Below are 23,708 nucleotides of genomic sequence, written 5' to 3' on the forward strand. Positions count from 1 at the left end.
CCCAAACTGATTTTTTTTAAAACAGAGACTAAAGGTGACTTCAGCTCTCAGCCAAAGATGGCTACCCCATTTTGCATCACTGTACCTTCCACATTTCAATCCATTGAGAGGAAACACCATGTCTGCAAAGACCCATCAAGGGCAATGACCTGGTGAACCACATATCCTGTCCGCATTGGCAAGGCATTAAGGCATTAATACCTCACCTGAGGTATTCAACTGATGGAGACAAACCACTAAACAATGGGTCCCTTGCTGTGAGAAGGAGATTCCCAGCTGCAAATTAATTAAGTTGCAAGGGGGAATAAATTAGTAATGACCATGTTGGAATTACTGGGTGACGGTTATGTGGCAGGCCCACCCTTCGTGTGCTTAAGCTTCTGCTTTCACTGCAGTAGGGAGACAAACAGTTGAGACACTGACGAAAGTAGACCTGAGTGTGGTCCCTCCTTCCTCCTTCTCTCTCCACATCACCTTGCAAGCTTCGAACCCTGTTTGCTGACCGTGATCACCCAGGGATGGCCCTGCTGCAGAGACCCCTGGAAGGAAATCACCCCCACACTGCTGTCACTGGGAGAACAGCCAGATCAGCCATCTATATCTTTAAATCAGAAGCATTGGAACCATCGAGGGAAAGTTGCATAGCTACCGCGTTCAGCCTGAAGCCAGCTGAGTCACCAACCTCCACAGACTGTATACCCCTTTTATTTCTCTGGACTCTAATTTGACCAATCTATTCTCCCCCCCTCACTCTGTAATCTATTTGTGTGCGTGTGTGAACTTAGAGAGAGTGTGTGTATGTGTGTGTGTGTGTGAAAGTTGGAGCATACTTTATTATTTTACTTAGATTGGTTTAAGTATAATAAACCTAATCTCTTTCTTTGTTAAGCTCAAGAAAACCTGTCCGATTGGTTCTTTTATGATTACAGCGCGTAAATAGTTAAACACTCACTGAATTGGCAAGTGTATTTTTTTTAAAAAAGAAGTAAACCTGTTGTGGTCAAACAAGGAGATTGAAAAGAGGGGAACCATTTGACCCCTCCTCACCTGATCATAACAGCCATCTTGTGGCTAGGTTGTGTCCTGGTGTAGAGAGCTAACACCTATCTCATAACATTTAAGGATTCACAAATTATATTAATTATTTGGTGACTCCTGATTTTAAAGCTAGGAATGCTTTAGAGTCATTTGAGTGCCTGTTTAAAATGAGCGCTGATTGATATGTTTATATTTTTGGGATTATACTTGGCAGCGCTATTAATAGCTTTAAGACTTTATTTTGTGCAATACTCATTATTCATTTGTTTGGTTGCAATTGTGACTGGTTTTTAAGAACTTATTTGCCTCCATCTTATTTTCCATCAATGGCTTGTTGGCAGCTGCAATTTAATTTATCATAACCACAAATCATAAGATGGGGCGACACAATTAGGCATCCTTGTCTATTTCTTATTTTCAGGAAGGCTTGAGAAGGAGTTTTATTTAAACTGAAGCAGTAGCACTGTACTCATCTTTACCCGCAATCCATGTATACAGATGACACATATCTACCCAGACACACCCTAGGAGATCTGCCTCAATTGCTGAAGTTTCACTGGACAGGCAGTCAGGGAAATACAGCTTCTCTTGAGCTAGAACTTCGAATGAAAGGTCAGGTCGGCCAGTGCCAATCCTGGAAGTCTGCGCTAATGTATCCTCACAAACAACAGCAGGGGTTATTTGCCATATTTCAGAAGCAGCAGTGCACCAGTGTATAAGGCAGGTCACAGTTGCCTTATTTGTCAAGGCTAACTTCTTCTTCATCTTCCTCATTGTAAGTTGCCAGCAGCATAAGAGAACTCAGTGCTCTCTCCACCCTTGCCAGAAGAGCAGTGCATTTTTTAAGGCACACAAGCAGCCTCATGGGTCCCTGGCCCAGTCAGACAGCCTACACGAATAGAAATAGACTCCTTTACGTTAATGTGTAGCTGGTCTCTGACAATAGCCAGAAAATTATGTAGGTAAATGGCAGCTATCCTGGGATATGAGTTATATTACATCACCTTACAGAGCAGAACAACAACAAAAATGAAACACACCTGGCCATCAGAATCATTGTCAAACATACCAATGGAATACTAGAACAGATCGCCCCCACCAAGGTGGCAAAGATCATTGTAGTCTGTTGATATTGCCATACAAGAGACTTTACTATGGCAATAGGTGAAGGAAGAGGCCCAGCCACAACCATTAATGGGATTGGGGTGGTGTGGGTGCACTGACACTGAACCTGCAGAAACTCAATTGGAGGAGTCATTTTAAGGCAGACATAACCCTCATGCACAGTCACATATGTCCAATAAAGCTGGTCGCCACAATCCACTACCGCCCTCTGCCCCACATCTTAAGTACTCAATGTATCTTATTCTGGGACTTGAACCTATCTAAATGATAGTGGAAGGAGAAAGTGTGGTGGCTAGCTGTTGGGTGTCAGTGCATGTTTCCTGGGACAGAGAGGTCCAGTACTTCACTGTACTGGGGTCATGAGATGTATATGCTGGTGCCACATCTAATGTTATGGTAGATGCCTACATGCTGTCTGGCTCATTGTGATTCATATGAGAGAAAGAAAAGGATGAACTTGCATTTTTATAGAATCTTTCACAAACACAGAATGTCCCAGAACAGTTGAGAATCAATGAAGTACTTTTGAAGTGCAGTCACAGTTTTATTGCAGGGAAACATGGCAGCCAAGTTGCACAGAGTAAGGCCCCAAAAATAGAAAGACCAGATAAGCTGCTTTAGTGATGTTTGTTGAGATAATTAGAGGCCAGGACACCAGGTAAACTCCCCTGTTCTTCCTCAAGTAATGTTACGGCATCTTTTACAACCACTGGACAGGTCAGACAAAGCCTCAGCTTAACGTCTCAGTGAAAAATAGCACACTCAATTAGTACTGCACTGAAGTGTCAGCCTAGGTTAGGTGTTCAAGTGTCTCGAGTGGGACATGGATCCGTGACCTTCTGAATCACATGCGAGTGCTACCACTGAACTAAGGCTGACAACATGATTAGTTGGGTCGGATGAGCTGTCATTCCTTACAAACAACTCCATCATCTGTTCCAATTGCTGCTATTACCCTGCTGCTACGTATTCCTTTCACGTGTCTAATGATCTGAAAGGGACCAGGTCACTGAGCAGTAATGTGGTTGTTGAAGACCCTGTGTCATGATGCTCAATCCAATTCAACAACAACAATCCCTTGCATTTATGTAGTGCCTTTAATGTAGTAAAATGTCCCAAGGTGCTTCACAGATGTGTAATCAGACAAAACCTAACACCGAGCCACATAAGGCGATATTAGGGCAGATGGTCAAAAGCTTGGTCAAAGAGTTAGGTTTTAAGAAGCATCTTAAAGGATGAGAGGGATGTAGAGAGGTGAAGATGTTTAGGGGGGAAATTCCAGAGCTACAGACCAAGGCAGCTGAAGGCATGGCTACCATTGGTGGAGTGATTAAAATCAGGGATACATGTGCAATATTCTCTAGCATTTTGAAACCTGACAAGTGTTACGACCAGGTGAGATAGGGGGCTAGAGGTTCCCTCTCAGCCTTTGCCTGGTTTAACCGTAACAGGGTTTATTGTAGCTCCCCCTCAGTGAATCCTTGTTCGCTGCTTTCCAATTGCAAGGCAAAGAAATCAAATCAGACAGGTTTTCTTAGATTTAAACAAGAAAGATGGAAGTTTATTAATCTTAAACTCTAATTTGGTTAACGACTACGAATACGTGAAGTGACCATGCTAGCATGCAGATGTGGCAAACACACATGCAGATAGAGGCAGAAAAAGTAGAAAAGAATAAAGGGGAAAAGTTTGAGGCAACAGCTGGGTTGTAATTACAGTCCTTTGAGTTTGATGCTGAGTTTTTGGTTGCCGGTAAGTCTTGCTGTTCGTTGGGGTCCAGTGAACGCTTTAACTTGTTTCAATGTAGGAGTCTCTTTCTCTCTTGAAGTTTACGGGTCTTCAGTGGGTCCAGAGGCTTGTGAGAAAGCAATAGAGAGTCAGCCAGGGGAGAGGCTTTATTGTTCCAGCTTCAGTAGCAATCTCTGCAGTCTGAATTCAAACTGTCCCATCTCTAGTTCAAAAAGCCTGGACTAACCAGTTAGTCATGTGACCAGCTGGCTTAACCACTCTTGCGTTTGTGGATTCCAAAGCTCTCGGTGGTGGTGGGGGGGTGGGGGGGGGGGGTGGTGGTGTAGTCCTGTCTCTTACCCCGACAAGATGTGGATCACCATTGCCCTGCCCAATCTCTGTTAATTGAATCAGTGAGTAATTCCTTTGTCTCTCTAAGCACTGTCTTTTAGTATGCAAATGTCCTCCAGCCAAGAGTCTGGTGATCTCTTGTAAAACAAGTCATTTCTTCACTCCAGCAACAGTTTAAAATTAATGTTCATATGACAAAGTTAATATGCCTCATTCTTGGCAGGTGTGGGGGTGGGTCGTCATGAGATTCATCTATTTTGAACACAGGGTGTCTATAATCCCTAAATTGCTCATTAATGAAATAGCGCTTGGGCTTTGGACTGAAATCATTTGTTTGAGATAGCCCTGGAGTTCCCATGCTCTCTCTGCTGGTCTGTAGTTTGGCTAGCCACTCTTGTATCACTACACATCTGTGTACAGTGTTTAAACTGTGCAGGGACCCTGGCACATACTCAAATAGCAAATTAAATGCTCATGTTGAGGTCTTCATCTCTGTGCTCAGCAGCTAAAGGAGAAATTGAGCAGACTTCTACTCCTCTAGTTCCACCTCAGCTGCTCTTCCTCACTCATACTTGGTAACTCGCCCTACTGCTTTCTTCTGAAAAACCAATCCCCAGAGAGGATGTAGCTGTGCTATTGTTTTTTCGAATGAGAGATGGAAGCAGTTTGCTGTGAGGTGCTGGGGACATGATGCCCTCTTGCTCCTTTCCCTCAGGGACACCTCTATTGACAGAATAACATTATGCTAGAATGCTGGTGTCATCTTAGTGCATCTCTTCTTTATCCTCTTCATGCCCTTGACATTAGACCTAAAGTAGGATGCCCAAAACTGGATACAACAGTGCCAAAATTCTGCTGGTGATTAAGCTGAGATTGTGCTCATTGGCCCAACCTCCCTCCCCACCAGAAACATCATGCTGTGCCACACATGAGACCCCTTCCCAAGAAGGCCACTCCTAAAAATATTATCTGACCACAAACCCCCTCCCACCGCCCCCCCCCCCCCCACCGCAACCATTTTTAAGGGTCCAGGCCACAGTGCAGGCCTGAGCCCTCAATGTGAATCACACAAACATCACTCCTGAAGCTGTACAACCCTTTCTTCTGGCCGTATTAATTCATGATCCCCCAAGCTTCATTTTGCACGCAGGAGTCACAGAAACTGCCACACTCGGGAGAACCCGTCCCCAGCCCTTGGGCCTGACCAGTCCATATAATGCCTTTGTTTTGGCAGAGGCTGCCCCCCCCACCAACCCCAGGCCCCAGACATAGGCTTTGAAAAACTCCCAGGAAATCTCAGGACCCAGCATATCCAGGCTCCAGCCTAGTTTGCTGCCCCACCACTGCCTTCCCTCCAAAGTTGTAATGAAGGTGCACTGGAAGAGCCATGGAATTTCAGTCCCAATATTCTAATTGTCACCTGACTAATGATTGTTGTAGGTTGAGCAGTTCCTTATTGCCTTTTTCACTCTCTGCCTCTACTTTATAATCTGAAATTCTATATGCTCTTTAATAGTTTCATCAACTTATCCTCCATTTAGACATGTATCTGAACCCCTAATTCTCTATGCTCCTCTCAAATACTTACCATTTAGTTTGTATCTCTTCATCATTTCTTACATTATCCATATTAAAGTGGTGATTATCCTGGGCCTCTACCCAGTTGTGCAGGATCACTTGGCCACAGTAAATTTTGGAAAAATAAGTTTTTTGGAGCGCAAAATGTACAAGTGCAAACCCTCCCAATTTTCCTCCTTTAGATTAAAGCCTGATTTACCGATGTTCATTGCACCAGGTGACCCAGTGCCCTTAGGAACATTAGGAACAGGAGGAGGCCATTCAGCCTCTCGAGCCTGGTCTATCATTCAATTAGACCATGACTGATCTACACCTTAACTCTATTTATCCTCCTTTGCTGCATATATCTTGATACCCATACCTATAAAATATTTATCTATTTCAGTTTTGAAAACGCCAACTGACCCCAACCACCCACAGCCTTTTGGGGAGAGAGTTACAAATTGCTATTACCCTTAATGTGAAAAAGGTGTTTCCTGAGTTTCACTCTTAAAAGGCCAGGCTCTATGTATAAAATTACGTCCCCTTACTCTTGATGCCCACACCAGTGGATATGGTTTGTCTGTATCTGGAAAACACCGAGCTAAGAAAGTACATCAATTTTTTGCTGGTTTAAAAAAGTTGAGATCTATGAAATAAATTTGTAACCTGGGCAGGATTTGCTAACGTCAGGATGTTTTTTGAGTCCTGACCCTACCCTGGGGTGGCAGGGGGAGGCTGGGGCGGGGGGGAGCAGTTACAGCCTGTGATTTTTGCAGAGGCGGTCTGCTAATTGGCTGAAGCGTGGTTGGATGGCTGATTAGCTGCCATGGGCGTAAGATGGAGGCAGTACTCTGCAAGAGCAGCCCTGATTTAAAGGCATTATGGCAGCCATTACTGTGGTTGCCGTTTGAAAGAAGAAATGCGGGACCCAGGGCAGAGCTGCCCCTCGCTTCTCAGATGCTGATCTCAAGGTACTCATGGAGGAGGGTGGAAGGAGAAGGCCACCCAGCCAAACAGAGCTGGCACGGCTGGAGGTGGATAAGATAGTCAGCAGCAGAAGTGTGGTCCTGAGGAACTGGACCCAGTGCTGGAAAAGGTTCAATGACCTTCTTTGGTCCTACAAGGTGAGTGCAATGCAAGACCCTGATGACAGGCCTCTGGGTATTCAACCTCCAGCAGAGACACCTGCTGAGGAGAATGAGAGCGCATACTGCTCCTGAACATGGAAGTAATGTGTTTCCAGGGTACTCACTGACCCCTCAGCAAGGCTCAGAGCCCTAGCGCCGTTGAGGACTTGTCAGCACTGATACATACAGTTTCTTATGTATATGAGCCACTGGCATTGGTCAGAGAGCCATTGTGATGCACATGAGCTGAATGGACTCCTCCATTCTCCATCTGTTACTCCACACTGCCTCAGGAAACGCTGACCCGTGAATACACATCAGTTGCTGCTGTTCTAAGTAGAACCTCCTTTCCTGTGACTTCCGAGGCTCTCCGTCTGTGCCTAGCCAAGCAGGGCTGTGTCTGTCCTCCATCCTCTGAGGGGTCTGCCCACTGCTGCCTCTCCCTCTGGTAACCCCTCCTGCTCACTAGTGCCATGCTCTTCACCTCATGCCACCCTATCTAAGCGTGCACGAGGGCCCACCAGTGTTCTTGCGGGAGAAAAGGGCACAATGCCAGAGGGAGGGTTCTGACTGGAGGAGGAGTGTCCCTGCTTGTCATCATCACTGCCATGGAGGAGAGAGCAATGGAATTCACCAGGGTGGCCCCGCAGGAGTAAGTCAGGGAAGGATAAATGGGCATTCCTGGAGGACAGGGTGAAAAGATATTGATATCTGTAGATGAAGCAGATGGAGTGCACTCCTCCCTCTCTGACAGCACACTAAAGAGTCAGCTGCAGAGGCAACTGCTATCAAAAGCTAGTTCTCATGATCTCCTTCTTGTGTCTCCCTCAGGTTCTGACGTGGAAGGGGAATGCCTGAGGCATGTCATGGCACTGGATCCATCGTAAGAAGCTGAAACAGCAGAGCCAGCACTGTCACATCTTACAAATGCACTCTCCACCAGTTCAGATACATGCACACCAGTGGGCCCTCATGCATGCCACCCCTCATATTTCGCCATCATCATCATTGGCCTCCTTGGTTGAGGGACCATCTATGCAGCAGGGCCCTGTGATGGAGGCTGTCCCTGCCTTGATGCCTGTGCAGCAGCCTCTGAAGATGGCAAATCTATGATAAGGATGATCAGCATGTGCATCTCAGCTCCAAGCAGACACATGCCTCCACCTCATTGAGGCCACAAGCGGAGCACTGCATAGAAGTGGCCGAGAACGGAGGTCACCATGTCGAGCAGGTCACTAAGTGGTTCACTGGGGTTTGCTTCATTTGTCAGCGTGCACTTTGTTAATCTTGGAAGAGACTGTTAATATTGGCACATGTCTCCAGACGTGTGAGTTTATTGGTGAAACTGGAAAAGAGGGAAGAAGTGGTGAGGGGAAACAGAGGTCTTTGAAGGGGGACAGTGAGATCTCTGGACACATCTGTATCATTCATTGACAGTAAGAATGGATCCATTCAAGGCTGCATCTTCAATGGAGGTGTTCTCATAGGCAGCTCAAAGTGAGTTCCAGACCATGCCATCCTCCTGGGTTAAAGGGGTTCAGCTGAAACATGCCTGGATCAGATGGTCCCTGACATTGACAGCACCCTGACGAGATCCTCAAGTCCTGCAGTGAGCCCAGCCACCACCCTGGGCAGCGGGGGCACCTCTCTCATCTGTATCTTCGTCCTCCTCTTTCTCCGATGATCTGTGTCGTTCCAGGGCCTCACCCTCTTCAAGGTCCATACCTCTCTGTTATAGAGAGTGCAGCAAACTGCCACAATTAGCAAGACCCTTTTAGGAGTGCATTGAAGGCTGTCACCTGACCAGTCTAGGCACTGGAACCACATCTTCAGAAGCCCAATGGCCTGCTCAATGGTGGTCCTTGTGAGTAGTGCCTTTGAGCCTCCATTTTGCAGTCAGGTAAAGGGGTGAGTAACCATCTCTTCAAGGATAACTCTTGTCCTGTGGAATCCATCCACAAAGGTTTGGGGAGTGGAATGAAGAGCTGTGGCACCTTGCAGCGTCAGAGGATGAAAGAATCATGGCCACTTCCAGGAAAGCGAGCACGCACATGCATGAAGCTCATGTGGTAGCAGACCAGCTGAATGTTGAGTGGAAGCCCTTGGTGCCTTCATGGCCACATGGTTTCAATTGATGATGCCCTGCACCTACGGGAAGCCAGCAATGGAGGTGAATCCCACTGCCCTTTGTGCCTGCAAGGCCCCATCTGTTTGAAATTGTATGCACTACCCAGCTTTTGCAAATAGGGCATCAGTGACCTGCGAGATGCAATAGTGTACTGCCGCTTGAGAGATGCCACTGAGGTCCACAGCTGTTCCTTGGAGGACGCCAGAGACAAAGAAGGTCAAGGTCATAGTGACTTAGACAGATGTTGGCAGGGCATGGTGAGCAGTGCTGTGAGGTGTGAGGTCTTCTGTGATGAGGACACAAATTTTGGTGACCATCTGCCTGGATAGGCACAGGCTTCTGTGGCACTGGTTCTCTAGCATGTCCAGATGGCTTTGTCTTTGGCAGTACATCCTATGCTGAGGGTATGACCTCCATTGCCTATCTGCCCCCTGTCCAACTCCTCTGCCCTCCTCATGCCCAGGGCACTGCCTTGCTGCTGAGGATATTGATCCTCATCACCACTGGACCCAATATCTGAGAACTGTAATCCCACCGCCATCTGCTGTCTTACTTGCACTCAGCTGCATTCACAATTATATCTGGAACCTAAACCCCTTCCTCTAATGTCCCTATGAAGCCAGGAGGGTCACCAGCCCCTGCACTGCCTGAGTGTGTACAGACTACTCTCTCCACAACCTCTACACACCCAATGGCACCTGTGTGCTAATGGCTGAGTGCCCCTCTCAGCCACGTTCCCTTTTATGGTGTGGCCATGACTGGTTCCCTGCCATGTTGGTGCTTCCATGCACCTGGGCTGTCCCTGATCTAGTGTGCAACCCGTGCGCCCTCACAAAAATCTCAAACTGGTCCTTAAAAGAGCTGACAATGAGCTCGTTAACTACATTAATTGGCCTGATTCCCAATTTGGGCAGGTTTCCGGGATCTGCCTTCCCCGTCCTGAGGAAAATCACCGGCGGAAGGAACAGCAACGTGAAACCAGCACGCCAGCCAGGGGCGCTAATTTTCATGCCCGCACACGTCCGTGCCTGCCCCCATCGAAACGTAAAAATTCTGCCCCTGAAAATCCTATTGTGCTGTTGCTCATGATATATTGCATTTGTCTCTGCTTCTATATGTTTAAAGAAGTAGAGGTGACATAAGGAAAACTTTTTTATGCAACGAGGGATAGGATTTGGAATGCATGACCTAACAGTGTGGTGGACAGAGATTCAATAGTAGCTTTCAAAAGGGAATTGGAGAATATGTGGCAGGGATGTGGAGAAACAGCCAGGGACTGTGACTAACTGGATTGCTCCTCAAAAGAGCCAGGACAGACTTGATGGGTCAAATCTGTGCTGCACTGTTCTATGATTCTATAAATCCATCCTATGAAATCCATTTAAATTTAAACACCTTGATCCCCTCTACTCAGGAAGTCAAAGTAAATGTATACAACCTGTCATCATAATTTAATCCTCTAAGCATCTTGGGCATAGATCCAGGAAAATCTTCCGTCAAATTTCATTTGCCATCTGTCAAGCAAATGCATGTCCTTGTTCTCCTGGAGTTGCTGAAAGTCCTTTTCACAGTCCATATTTTCATGTGTCATCTTTAGATTTATGCCCATTGTACTCAAGTCTCAAGTTTAAACACATCGAGTAAATCAATGACACTGACCCATGGGGAACAGGTCCAAAAATGATCCATTAAACTACTGTCTATTTGTGAATGCTTTCAACTGTAATTTATAGCTTGAATGTTGTCCCTGCTGTATATGCATTGCAAGATAAGTAATGAAGGAAAAAAAGATTGCATTTCTATAGCACCTTTCAAAACTTCAGGACATCCCAAAGAACTATACAGCCAATTAAGTACTTTTTGAAGTGTAGCTTCTGTTGTAATGTAGGAAATGTGACAGCCAAATTGCACACAGCAAACTCCGACAAACATCAATATGATAATGAACAGATAATCTGTTTTTGTGATGTTGGTTGAGGGATAGAAATTGGCCAGAAAATTGGGGAGAACCCCCCAGTTCCTCTTCGAAATAGTGCCAGGGGATCTTTTTACATCCACCTTAGAAAGCAGGCAGGGCCTCGGTTTAACATCTTATCTGAGCGATGGCATCTCTGAGAGTACTGCACTGCAGAGTCAGCCGAGAATTTTGTGCTCAGGTCTTTGGAGGGGGCCTTAACCCACAACCTTGTGAATCAGAGACTTGAGCTCTACCAACTGAGCCATTGTAAAATAGCGTGAGAGTTTGGTATGGGCCAGCAATAAATGTGAAACAGGTTGATAAGCGACACTCTGGCTTGCCTACTTGTGCCAGGCATGCTTGGTGGTCTTACCTTGGCACCTTCCTTAAGTTGCACCATCTTTTATCCAACTTTGTTTCCCAACTTTAGGAACATAGGAATTTCTAGATGAGAAAAGACCAGTCCATCTAATTTTCCTACCACCATCCTGGTATTGCCCTGATACAATGGTACTGGAGTAATCATAGCAATCATACTCTATCAGTGTACAACAAAACCAGATCCTGTTTGGCCCTTGCCAGCACCTCCAAGCAGGCATGCTATATTGCAGTGCTCTGCAACAGGTGGCTGGAGTGTTACCCTCCCTGCATTCACTCACACAGCAGCAGTTCTGCTATGTCAGCCATTGAACAGGGAGTTTAGGTGCACATCACCATCACTTGCTCAGAGATCCTGGGCTGGATTTTCAGGTCCTGCCAGGCATGGGAATGGAGGCAGGTGGGGACCAAAAATACTGGCGTGGCTGGCATGCCAATTTTCCAATGCCATTGCCGGCGCCAGCCATGTTCATCAAAGCAGGGGGTAGGGCAGGATCATGATCCCACCCGCTACCTGATTAAGGCCAATTAAGCTGCTTTAGAAGATCATTAAGAGCCCTTTAAGGGGAGTTGAAATTTTCATGGAAGTGCATGGCTGCATGCACTGTCTGGGGCAAACTAGGTGATGGGAAGTGGGTATACAGTGGAGAGCCACTCATGGCCGCTCCAGAGAATTAGCTGGGACCCTTAAAAGGATGAATATACAGAGGGGAACAGTCATTGACAAACAGGTGCCCTTGACACAGTACAGGTGGTGGGGAGAATGGACAATAAGCACATGGACAGAGCAGAGGGTTGTCACCCTCCTGGCATCATGGGGGTCAGAGGTTTGGGGACAAGGCTGTCAAGGAAAATTGGACACAAGGAAGGCAGCAGCTGGCAAAGGGAGCAGGACTCTCAGATTTTGGGCCCAGTGGCAATAAGGGGCTCCAAAGAAAGGCCAGAGCACTGGCCGTCAGGAGGGCAAAGGAGAGGAATAAGGGGCAGGTGGGACATGGGAGCCATACCCTCAGCATAGAATCTACTGGCGAAAATGGAGCTACCTGGAGATGACTGAGAACCAGTGCTGCAGGAGACCACGACTCTCCAGGCAGATGGTCACAGACATCTGTTCCCTTGTCACCGAAGACCTCACACCTCACAGCACTGCTCGCCATGTGCTGCCAATAGCCATCAAAGTCACTGTGGCCTTGAACGTCCTTACCTCTGGCTCCTTCCAAGGATCATCTGTGGACCTTGGTGGCATCTCGCAAATGGTTGGCCCACCACTACATCTCACAGGTCACTGATGTCCTGTTTGCCAGAGCTGGACGGTACATTATATTTACTACAGATGAGGCCTCGCAGGCGTAGATTTCATTGGTTTTCACTGCCTTTGCTGGATTCCCCCAGGTGCAGGGCATTATCAATTGCACCCGGATTGTCATCACGGCACTGAGTGACTGCCCAGTGAGATTCATCAACAGGAAGGTCTTCTACTCCCTCAATGTTCAGCTGGTCTGTAACCAAAGCAGGAGCTTCCTTCATGTGTGTGTTCGCTTTCCTGGCAGCTGCTATGACTCGTTCATCCTCCGCCAGTCCAGGCAGTCACAGCACCTCACTCCAACCCCCAAAGTTGTGATTGGATTCTAGGACACAAGGGATATCCCTTGAATAGATGGTTACTCACTTCTCTACAAGAACCCCAGACAGAGGTGCTGAGGCAAGACAACCAAAGCGATCTGCTAAGTAGAACCACCACTGAGCAGGCCATGGGGCTTCTGAAGATGTAGTTCTGGTGCTTGTACTGGTCAGTTACACTCCTACAAGGATTTCTCTCATTATGGTGGTCTGCTGTACTCTCCATAACATGGCCCCCCAGAGAGGTGTGGACCTTGAAGACAATGAGGCCCTGGATGGATGCAGCTCATCGGAGAAAGAGGAGGAGCAGAATGTGGAAGAGGAGGAGGAGAGGTGGATACAGAACACAGAGCTGCTCCAGCTGCACAGGGTGTTGGCCGAGTGTGGCACAGAGCTCGAAGGTCTCATTCGGAAGTCATGAATGTAGGGATCACCTTATTTAGGAACGTTTCAACTGAGCCCCTCTGACCCAGGATGAAGGGCATGGTATAGAACTATCCATTGAAGATGCAGCCTGGAACATCTAAGCTCTTGCCACCAATGAAGGATTCACATTTGCCCGGTGGTTCTGCCGTCACTGATGAGCAATCTTTGATCACCTTCACCACCTCAACACTTTTCTTGTCCTGCCATCAATAACAGAAGTCTCACACGTGTGGCTTCAAGTGTCATTATTTATATAGTGCTCAGAAAGGAAGACAGTGCACAGTTACAGCAAGAAGACACTCCAGTGACCGACTCAGTGCTCTGCACGACACGGTAACCTCCATACTTGGCCACTTCTATGCAGTGCTTCCCTTGTGGCATTGGAGCAGGTGGAGGCAGCTTGCTCACTTTCCTCAGCTTGTGGCTGAGATGCATCAGGTGGCCATCTTCATCGTTGAGGTGCCTGTGGAAGAATCTCCAGAGGCTGCTGCATCTGTATCATTGCAGGGGCAGCCTCTGTCACTGGGCCCTGCTGCACAGATGCTCCCAGTATCAGAGCAGAAAAGGAGGCCGAGGATGAGGAAGGCAGCCCATGAGGGGTGGCATTCTTATCCTCCTTGGTGAATTCCTGCACTGGATCCAGGTTCGTCTCACCATGTTTCTGCCACTGACAGTGGCAGCGATGTCCATCCACACCTGTTCAGTTTGTGTGGGTGATCTCCTCCTGCAATCCTCCAGGAAGAGGACTTCCCTCCTCTCTCTCACAGCCTCCAGCCGGACCTCCAGGTAGGCGTCTGGAAAATGAGAGGTTGCCCTGCCCTGGGTTCCAGGCAATCAAGTTGCAATCAAGTTTTCTCTGAGCCTTCAATGTCCATTTTCACCAATCAAGCAGCAGCCACAGTTTAAATTGGACCCGCTCTTGAGTTGGCCCATCTCCGTTCCTGGCCCCCCAGCCACTAATTGGCCGCCAAATCCATTATTATAGAAATTAACTGGTTGCCCCCATGAATCTTGAGGCTCATTGCTGTTTCCCCTAGGGGTGGGTTTGGAACCTAGAAGCAGTCCCGATTTCCGTTTCCTGCCCCTGCAGCCAAAATTCAGACCCTTTTTTTTGCCTCCATGATTGTATAACTGTCCACTGGTTTTTGCCAGTCACTTCGTTTCCCCTGTCCGGCCTTTGGAAAGGCTGAAAAGTAATTTTGTAACCTCACACAACCACTTCAGTTTAATTGGTCACATTCCTTTCATTCTGGCCGATTGTGCTTTGTGATGGTGCCTAATGCCTATTTTTAATGCTCACTGTTCATCCCCCTAACTATTGTCTCTCCCTGCTGCTGGATAGCGCTGCCAACCACTGCTCAACCCCCTCCCTATTGCCTCTCCCTTCAGCTGCACTCAGCTACCATCCGAGCCAGCCGCTTGTCGTGCTTCCTGGCAGCTGTGAGTTGTCTCTGGAGCTGCGAATGATGCCTGCAGCTCGCCTCTGATAAATAAATGAGGCTGGACAAACAATTTGGTGTGCTCCTGCCACCAGCCTCATTAAGCGCTTGCGCTGCATCAGCATCATGGCTCAATTCAGATGGAATCCAATTTCTAAGCCTGTGAATTTGCATAACTGTCTGCTAAATTCAAAAGCAGCTGTCAATCACGTATATATCTGAAGAAACCACACAGTGGGCTGGATTTAGTGAGGCTGTTTGGAGTGGGAATGAAGACTTTGGGGGGTGGGGGTGTGGGGTCAGTGCCAGAGAATAGCATAGGGTGCGCCACCCAGAAGTCCGACATTGTAACATCAGTTCTGGATTTAGCCAGCAGCAGGAAAGCTCCAAGGCAGTGTCGCCTCTCCGATGCAATGGGATTGCCATTTGAATTGCTGAACAGATAGTTATAATACGTTTGCATGCAGTTGTTAGCAATTCAATGGGAGGCTTAGAATTAAATGGATGATGTATCGGCTAGGAGGATCAGGTGGCCATACTATTGGGTAAGAGGATCAGGTGGCCATACTATTGAATGAGAGGGTTGGCTCAGTAAGGGTAGGCACTCAGCCATTAGCACATAAGCAAAGAGGAGAAGCAAAGGCAAAGATGTCAGAGCAACTTTGCCTCTGCAAGGACAGCGCTCTGGAGGCTACTGATCATCTGCCTTTTTGGACCGCTGTTGGGTGATACACCTCCTTTGATGGGGGGAGGGCCAGCTGTGCCTGCCCATGAAGCTCCACAATGAGAGCTACGGCAGCCAGCCATGCCAAGAAGAGCCCACCTGCACCAGAGAGTGTACCTTGATTCAGTACATCCAAATGTCCGAGCAGCATTATCAGCGAAGACTGCAACTCCCCAGGCTGCCACCGGCTAATGCGCCATGTTGCAGGTCAGGTTGCAACCTGTGGGCTTCGGTGGTCACCCTACGCCAGTGGCCCTGATGATCATCATGGCACTTAACTTTTATGCATCTGGATCTTTCCAGAGATCCACTGGGGACATGTGTAGGGTCTCCCAGGCAGCAGCCCACCGCTGCATCAAGAAGGTGACCAATGCCCTGTTCAAGAGTGCCGGCAACTAAATGCACTACCGGACTGACTCTGACAGTCAGGCAGAGAGGGCCATCGGTTTCAGGGCCATCGCTGGATTCCCTAGGTGCAAGGTGTGACAGACTGCATGCATGTGGCCATCAAGGCTTCAATGGACCAGCCACCCGCTGTCATCAACAGGAAAGAGTTTTCATTTAATCAAAGTTCAACTGATCTGTGACCAATGAAAATGTTTCGTGCAGGTGTGTGCCCGCTTCCTGAGAAGTAGCCACAACGGCTACATACTTCGACAGTCCCAGGTGCCACTGCATTTCAGGCCACCCGCTCGCCTTCAGGGATGTATTCTTGGACAAGAGCTACCCACTGAAGACATGACTACTGACGCCAGTGAGGAACCCTCACACTGCAACAGAGGAGAGGTACAACAATTGCCACAGCTCCACCCAAGCAACCATCGAGCAGGCCATTGGTTTGCTGCAGATGGGATTCTGGTGCCTTGATTGATCCAGTGGAACCCTGCAGTATGCCCCAGTGAGGGTATCGCGTATCGTGGTGGTTTGCTGTGCTCTGCACAATCTAGTACTGCAGATGGGGGAGGCCTTGCATGAAGAGGACATATTTGATCGCCAGTCCTCAACTGATAAGCAGGAGGCTACTGAGCAGGCAGCACTGGGTCTTGAACCCGTTGCACTGGAGGGCCAGGCAAATTGAGCGACAGGCTAGTGAGGCAAGAGACAGTCTCATACTTACCCACTTCGAGTTACCATGATGACCTCTCAGAATAAACTCAATAAACACTCACCTCAATGGATTCAGTCTGTCACCTCCTTTCTATCTGGATTCCGTGCCTAATGCCCAGCTTAACCACACACATCTGAGACCTTACCAAAGGAGGGCTGTGGTTACACTGGCAGCCCAATGAGTGACCAAGGGTGAAGTCAAAATCTCAAAACTAAGGCATTAAAGAGTAAGAATTTTCCAACAATGAATGTGAACTGCAATAATGATGGAACTTTATAGCTATTAAAGCTATGAAGGGAAATGGGGATAATGTGGGAAAAAGGCATTGAGTTAGAAGATTAGCCATGATCTAGCTAAATGGCGGAGCAAGCTCGAGGGACTGAATGGCCTACTCCTGTTCTTATTTCCTATTACACAAAACAAATGGCAAATGTCAAACACCCATGAAACCTCAGGTGTGTCAATGTGAGGTTTTCTTTATACGTTTTCGAGTGCTTAGATTAGATTTAGATTAGATTAGATTAGATATACAGCACTGAAACAGGCCCTTCGGCCCACCGAGTCTGTGCCGAACATCAGCCACCCATTTATACTAATCCTACACTAATCCCATATTCCTACCAAACATCCCCACCAGTTCTTATATTTCCCTACCACCTACCTATACTAGTGACAATTTATAATGGCCAATTTACTTATCAACCTGCAAGTCTTTTGGCTTGCTTCTATGAGGTGTGACCCCTGTGATAACATCTGGGCTGGAGGCATGCTGCTGATCAGGCTGTCCCTTGGCTGGGTTGAATTTGGCACCATCGTCTGGCTGCCTGAAACCTAGAGGGCCCCAGCTGCTTGAGGGTTTCCTGCTCAGGTGCAGGACTCTCCTTAGGTATCGAGGCTACTGGAGCTGGGCTCACTGACTGAGGGATGAGAAGCCACTGTCCACACTCAGAGCATCCTGAGGGGAGTCCCCAGCTGTGGAGGTCAGCCTCTCCTCCTCCCTTTCATGGCTGACTTGAAACCTCCCTGCTGACCAGAGAAGGATGAAGACCTGGAGAAGTCTTCAGGAACCTCGTCCTTCTCTCACCTTGCCACTGCTGCATTGAACTCATGGCCAAGGCAATAGTGTGCAGGTCTGCAAGCATTTGTGGGATTTGGCTCTCTATGAATGTCGGCAACCTCTCGATGGAGGAAGCCATGTGCTCACACGCCTGAGACATGGCAGCAGTCATGGTATGGATGGACTCCTTCATCGTCCGCTCATGGCTGTGCATTGTCTCTGGCATCTCCACCATATTGTGCCTTACCTCTCTCTGCAACTCCAGCATGCCCTGTGCTGTCAACACCAGAAGCTCATCATCAGCCTGGGCTCAGCATGGGCCTGGCAACTCACAGTCCTCTGACTATCAGTGGCCTTGGATGTCTCAGCCTCAGCCAGCTGCTAGGGCACATGTGCAGTGCTCTCACCAGCTTGCGATCCTGATTCTAAGGCCGAGCGCAAACCCACCAAGGTGGAATATCTGTGCTGGTGGAAGGTGCAGGCAGAATCATGTGACAGTACATCCTCTGACTGCTACTCCTCCTTACAGGTTGACGGCTACTGCCCTTCAATTGTAGCCTCCTGCAGACGTTGACCAACATGACAGAACACAAACATGTATGAGTTAGACTGTGCAGATCTTGTCATGCCAACCAGGCGTGATGTGGATCTCCTTTAGTCTGGTGGAGGACACATGAACACATTCCTCACTCTTGTGTGGAGACGCCAGTCTCACCATCTGCTATTGAATGGCTGCCCTGGGCCCCCGCTAACTCCAGTGCCTCCTTCTCAGCCGTTGAAAGAGGCCAGATATCGCCTATTCCTCCGCCTGTCCTTGAGGTCACCCTGACGTTATGGGTCTGTTTGTCCAGCAAGTGGAAAGAGGGACATAGTAAGTCTTCTTAGGAAGAGAACAATTCAGATCGTGGCAGCCTCTCGTCCCCAGGGGGGGTTTCCTACATGGCTCCCCCCGACATCCGCTCTGAGGGGACATCATTGGACTGAACTGTGAAAGAAGGCAATCTGTTGCCGAGATGCATCCATACAACTGCCAAGATGTGGTGATGCTTACCCCCTTGCCATTGCCTTTGTGGTGATTCCCTCCCCTTGTCATGCTGCTCCCCGTAGAGCCACAAGCAAACCCCAAAGAGAAGAGAGTTATAGAACAATCACCTTGCCAGAACGAAGTAGGTCGTTGACTCTCTTCCTGCACTGAAACCAGTTGCATTGGATGACCTCACGGCTACTGACCTCCTGTGCAATCTCCATACAGGCTAGCTTGGTCCGGCAGGTGGACCTCTTCTTGCCATCCCTTGGAAAGAGAACCTCCCGTCTGAACCTTGTAGGCTGGAGGAGAATCTCCAGGGAGGGATCACTGAACCATGGGGCCATCCAGTGTCTTCTGCCTGACATGGTTCCTCTTGGCTTCCAGAGGGCTCCTGGCCTTTTGAGACCTTGGTCAGTCGCACAGCGGCAGAGAGACTCCAGGCAAGGGGGTCAGTAGCAAAGCAGCAGAGGGACTCCGGGCTGAGGTGGATTGGGGAGGGGTGGGGGGGGTGTCGTCAGTAGCACAGCAGCAGCAAAGGCAAAGCAGCAGCAAAGTCAGTCAGTGAAGCAGCAGTTTAAGCAGGGCTGGCAGCGTTTTAAATGTAGCACCTGCACCTGCGTCATCTCTGCTGATGACGCCATCAGTGTTTTGCTGGCCGCCCCCATCACGTAATATGACGGGCCTCACCCCTCCATTTTGATAATGGCTGCCCGCTGCATGATCATGTTGAACCGGCCGCACACAAGACGAATGGCAACAGCACCCACTTCTGGGTCTGCTGCTGGGACTCGCGATGGGTTAACTAAATTCAGCCCAGCATTTATGTTTGGCTTGGCTCCTCTCTCACCCACACAGTCTAAAGATGATCAACTAATCTTTGAAAGATTGCATTCAGCAAAGTTGAGATATGATTTCTGTACTGAAATCCTGATGACAATAATGTCAATTGCTCAACGCTATACTTCTCCGTACTTTTACTTTTGCTGAATTCAAATCAGCATTTGTTTTCATATCCCTCACGGTCTTTCTTTCTCTGCCTGTACCACTATTTCATCCACAAAGAGCACATAATTTATTTCTTTAATTTATTTTTCCACGACCAAGGCATTACCATATAAAGCAAATAGTACTGGTAACAGCGTGCCTCTTGGTTCTATTCCTATGCCCATAGATAGGTACATTGATACTCATCGCTCAATTACTATCATACTGTTTATATCCTTGTACGGTGTAGTTAAAGATAGATACCAACCTTCCTTATATTGTGCAGACCATAATCTTTCAAATAAAGATTCTTGCCATCTGCTGTCTTAAGGAGTTGAGTTATGTTGGAAGTAATCCTTCCACTAAGTAGTTGGAATGATCTGGTTACATAAACATGATTGGTGGGGACTAGATGGAACATTGTCCTTCCTGACCTAGGTTGGAATCCAGCCCAAATTGATAGCATAAAAATCTCCTCTCCTCTCTATGATGATTGTAAAGGTCATAATCGAGGCCTGTTTGTGCCGTCACATCCAGAACTTTGTGTCTGTCCATCCACAGCACAAACTGTTCACAATTTGACATTAATTTGGAGTGGAACCTGAAACCCCCAGGTGCAGAATTCATACCTGAAGCACTGCCTCGATCGCCCTCCAGGGGGTGCCTGCTGCACCACCAGCTGCTTCCAGTGCAGTCCACGTGGCATGGCCTGTTGAGAAGGGCGCTCACCCGGCGTCCCCTACAAGCGCCAGAAGCAGCTGAACCGGTGCTATCCAGACGTTACACGCCCATCTGAAACCCAGACACAGGTGGAGAGAGGCATTACAACCAAAGCCATCTTCTAACACAGACCTGCATTGAACAGATCACTGGCCTATTGAAGATGCACTTCCATTTTGCCTTGATTGGTCAGGTGGTGCCCTCCAGTATGAGCCAGCCAAAGTGTCTCACATCATGGATGTCTGCTGCGTCCTGCACAACATGACAATGCAAAGAGGCCTGGAGCTGGATAAAGAGGAGGAACTGGAATGCCACTCCACCTCAGAGGAGGAAGATGAGGAGGAAGAGGAGGAGGACAGTCTCGCTCAAGAGGTGGCCAGTGACCAGGCAGCAGAGGACGCCCGGCAACGCTGTCCCAGACCCCAGGGTGAACTCCAAGCTGGCATGGCCTCAAGGACCACGCTGATTCAGCAGCACTTCCCCTGATCGCACCTGAGCTTTTGTGGCTGATGAGCCAAAAATTCACTTTCAGGCATAGCGAGCTATCATATCACTATCTGCAAGGTTCCATTGCCAGCCATGAGCATTCAGAATGAGGGTTACCCCAACAACATTCCCCAACATCACAAGGCATAGGTGCATAACATTCCCAGGGCCCCACGTTCTCCCACCCGCACCCCCCACCGACAATGCTATATCCCTCTTCTAAAATGAAACATCAGTAACACCCATTTCAGAGTGATAACATAAACAAATTATACTGTGATGATAACAAAAGAACAGACACATGTCCAAAACAGCGCCCAAGTCACCCATTAAATGAAGTCAACGGCGTAGCACCTTTCTTTCCCTAACACTTCTACAGGGTGCTCCCCCTGTGGCAGAGGATGAGGTGGAGGCAGCCTGCTGTCTAGTCTCTGCCTCTGGTTAAGATGCCTGTGCCTTCCATCCTTATCTTGGAAGTGCCCTAGAGGCTCCTCCACAGGCTGCCGCCTCCACAGGCTGCAGCGTTTGCAACATGGCAGGGGCTGCCTGTGTCACAGGGCCTTGGCACATAGGTGGTTCCTGAGTCGGACGGGGTAAGGGGCTGAAGGATGACGCCTGTGCCCTCTGAGGGGTGGCCCCTTCATCTGCTGCTTCGACTGTCTCAGCCCTTTCCTGGTGCCCATGGATGCTGGATGAGCCTACTGACTGGGAGGCGCCTGGTATCCACTCTGAGCATCTCAGCGCCACTGAGCAGTCGATGCTACAGAGAGTCTCACTCTTCCTGCGTGTATCATCGTGCTGCTCCTGCACCCACTCAGAGGGGTGCTGCATATGGCTCTCTAAGAGGTAGCCCAATCTCTCAATGGAGGTGAGAGCTCATGCAATAAAATCCCTGGGTCATGACAAAGCATATGTTCTGCATGAACTCCTCCATTGCCTGCCCATGGCTCCTCAAGGCCTCCAGGAATTCCGACAAACAGGAACTTATCTGCTTCTGGTTCTCAAGAAAGGCCCACCTTGTTTGTGCCACCCAGGGCATAGCATCTTCACCCAGCAAAGCATCGCTGTGTCTGTCATCCATCCTCTGAGGGAGACTGCCCACAGCAGACTCTGCCTTAACCTCCTCCTGCTCACATGTGATGTGAGGTTCACCCAGCGCTCCTCTTTCTACACTAAGGTGGGGTCCAACTGAAATGGGTGTGCTTGCGCGGGTGGAAGGTACCAAGGTAGGATGTGACAGTGCTGATTCCATGAAATTTCCCCCTGCCGAGGATGATGTCACCGATTGGGCAGGTGTACTTAGCTCCCACTCGGCAACTGGCCCTTTGAAAAACACAAACATGTGGAAATGAGGACTCGTGCCACTCAACAAGTGCCTCAGCAGAACCAACCCCTCAGATGACATAGCTCGCATTGGGCAGGAGTCTCCTCCATGCCTTTCACCTCAAGAAAGAGCTATCCAAGGACCCTGTTGCTCACGGCCACCCATCTTACCATCCCCCACCGAATGCCTCGAGGGCACCCTGGCAATCTCCAGCGCCGCCTTCTCCATCAGGGCCAAAGTGTGAAGTTGGGCCACCATCCGCTCTGGCGATCGCTCGTACATTAAGGGCTCTCTTCTCCTGCAGGATAAGAGGAGAATGATTCCCTCATCCCTCCAGCATGACATACACGTGGGCTGATGTTCCCCTCAGTGATGTCCCCATCTGACTGTTGCCCCATATGCAAGGGTGGCTGCATCTCAGTGTTGTGACCGTTCACTTACTCTGACAATATGGGGGAGAACTATGGACATTCTGTGAGGTCAGTTCGCGTGCATTCTAGTTCTTAGAGAGTTGGCGACCAATCAACCGGGTGCTGCTGGCCATTCACCTTACTAGACCACAAGTGGTCATTGAACCTCTTCCTGCACGCCGCCCAGGTACCTCTGGTGACCCTGCTGCTGATGTCTGTGGCCATCTCCATCCAAACCCTCATGGTCTCTCTGGGTGCATTTCTTCTTCTAGATTCTGGGAAGAACACCTCTCTTCTCTCTGTCACTGCATCCGTCAGTACCTCCAGGGAGGCATCAGAAAACAGTGGTGCTGCCTGGGATCACATGCCCATGCTAACACTGACCCTCTGATCTCCCTACTGAAGGCAATGGCAAGCCCAGTCATGGCTGCCACGTGCCTTTAAAATTGCCCTCTGAAACCTGGTTCCACCTCCAGGATGCTTCTGGTGTCTCTAATTGGGTTCTGGACTTGCCCCTGAGCCAATTAGATATGAAAATTGTATCGCATCACTGACACTGAAGTGGCACAGGGTCGGGACACAGAAATGTTCTGGATATCGGGTTCGCACCCCCAGAACGAAAATTCCGGCCCTGATGTCAATTCCTGATTATTCTGATCTTTTGATAGAAGGCTTGCCAATGAAATGCAAGCCTGCTAAGTTTCAATGTTCCCTCCTAGCCTTAGGAACATAAGAATGCACAGATCCAAAAGAGACCATTCCAGTCCACCTAAGCAAGCTCAAAGACGAATATTGTGCATTACTTTGCCTTTCATAGTCCCAATCTGGTAAACATCCACTCCCCTTTTGATATTTGCTGATGCCATCTGCTGCCCATTCCATGAATTCTTCACTCTTTGTGTAAAGTAGTTAAATGTAAATTGTCTATCCAATTTCTTTCATCTGAGCTTGAGTCCTTGTTGTAAAGCACCTGAACTGTATCAATAGCCAC

The 23,708-nt window shown here is 48.5% G+C and overlaps 1 protein-coding gene across 1 annotated transcript; it reads left to right on the plus strand.

Annotated features, from left to right (window-relative positions):
* Window positions 1–15,799: 15,799 nt before the first annotated feature.
* Window positions 15,800–20,983, plus strand: LOC137373348 (putative nuclease HARBI1). The gene is made up of 5 exons (XM_068038169.1): window positions 15,800–15,964; window positions 16,211–16,387; window positions 16,491–16,670; window positions 19,019–19,241; window positions 20,691–20,983. Exons 1-5 carry the CDS (start codon window positions 15,800–15,802, stop codon window positions 20,981–20,983), a joined length of 1,038 nt encoding a protein of 345 aa, XP_067894270.1.
* Window positions 20,984–23,708: the final 2,725 nt, after the last annotated feature.

Source organism: Heterodontus francisci, chromosome 9 (genome assembly GCF_036365525.1).
Source record: "Heterodontus francisci isolate sHetFra1 chromosome 9, sHetFra1.hap1, whole genome shotgun sequence".
Classification (NCBI taxonomy): domain Eukaryota; kingdom Metazoa; phylum Chordata; class Chondrichthyes; order Heterodontiformes; family Heterodontidae; genus Heterodontus; species Heterodontus francisci.

What these genes read in the sequence shown, in the direction of transcription:
- LOC137373348 (XM_068038169.1), top strand. Translation starts at nt 15,800, where the DNA reads ATGTTGCAGGTCAGGTTGCAACCTGTGGGCTTCGGTGGTCACCCTACG. An exon ending in CACACTGCAACAGAGGAGAG is followed by an intron (nt 16,388 to 16,490) that starts GTACAACAATTG and finishes GGAACCCTGCAG; the next exon opens with TATGCCCCAGTGAGGGTATC. An exon ending in GAGAGACTCCAGGCAAGGGG is followed by an intron (nt 19,242 to 20,690) that starts GTCAGTAGCAAA and finishes TTGATTGGTCAG; the next exon opens with GTGGTGCCCTCCAGTATGAG.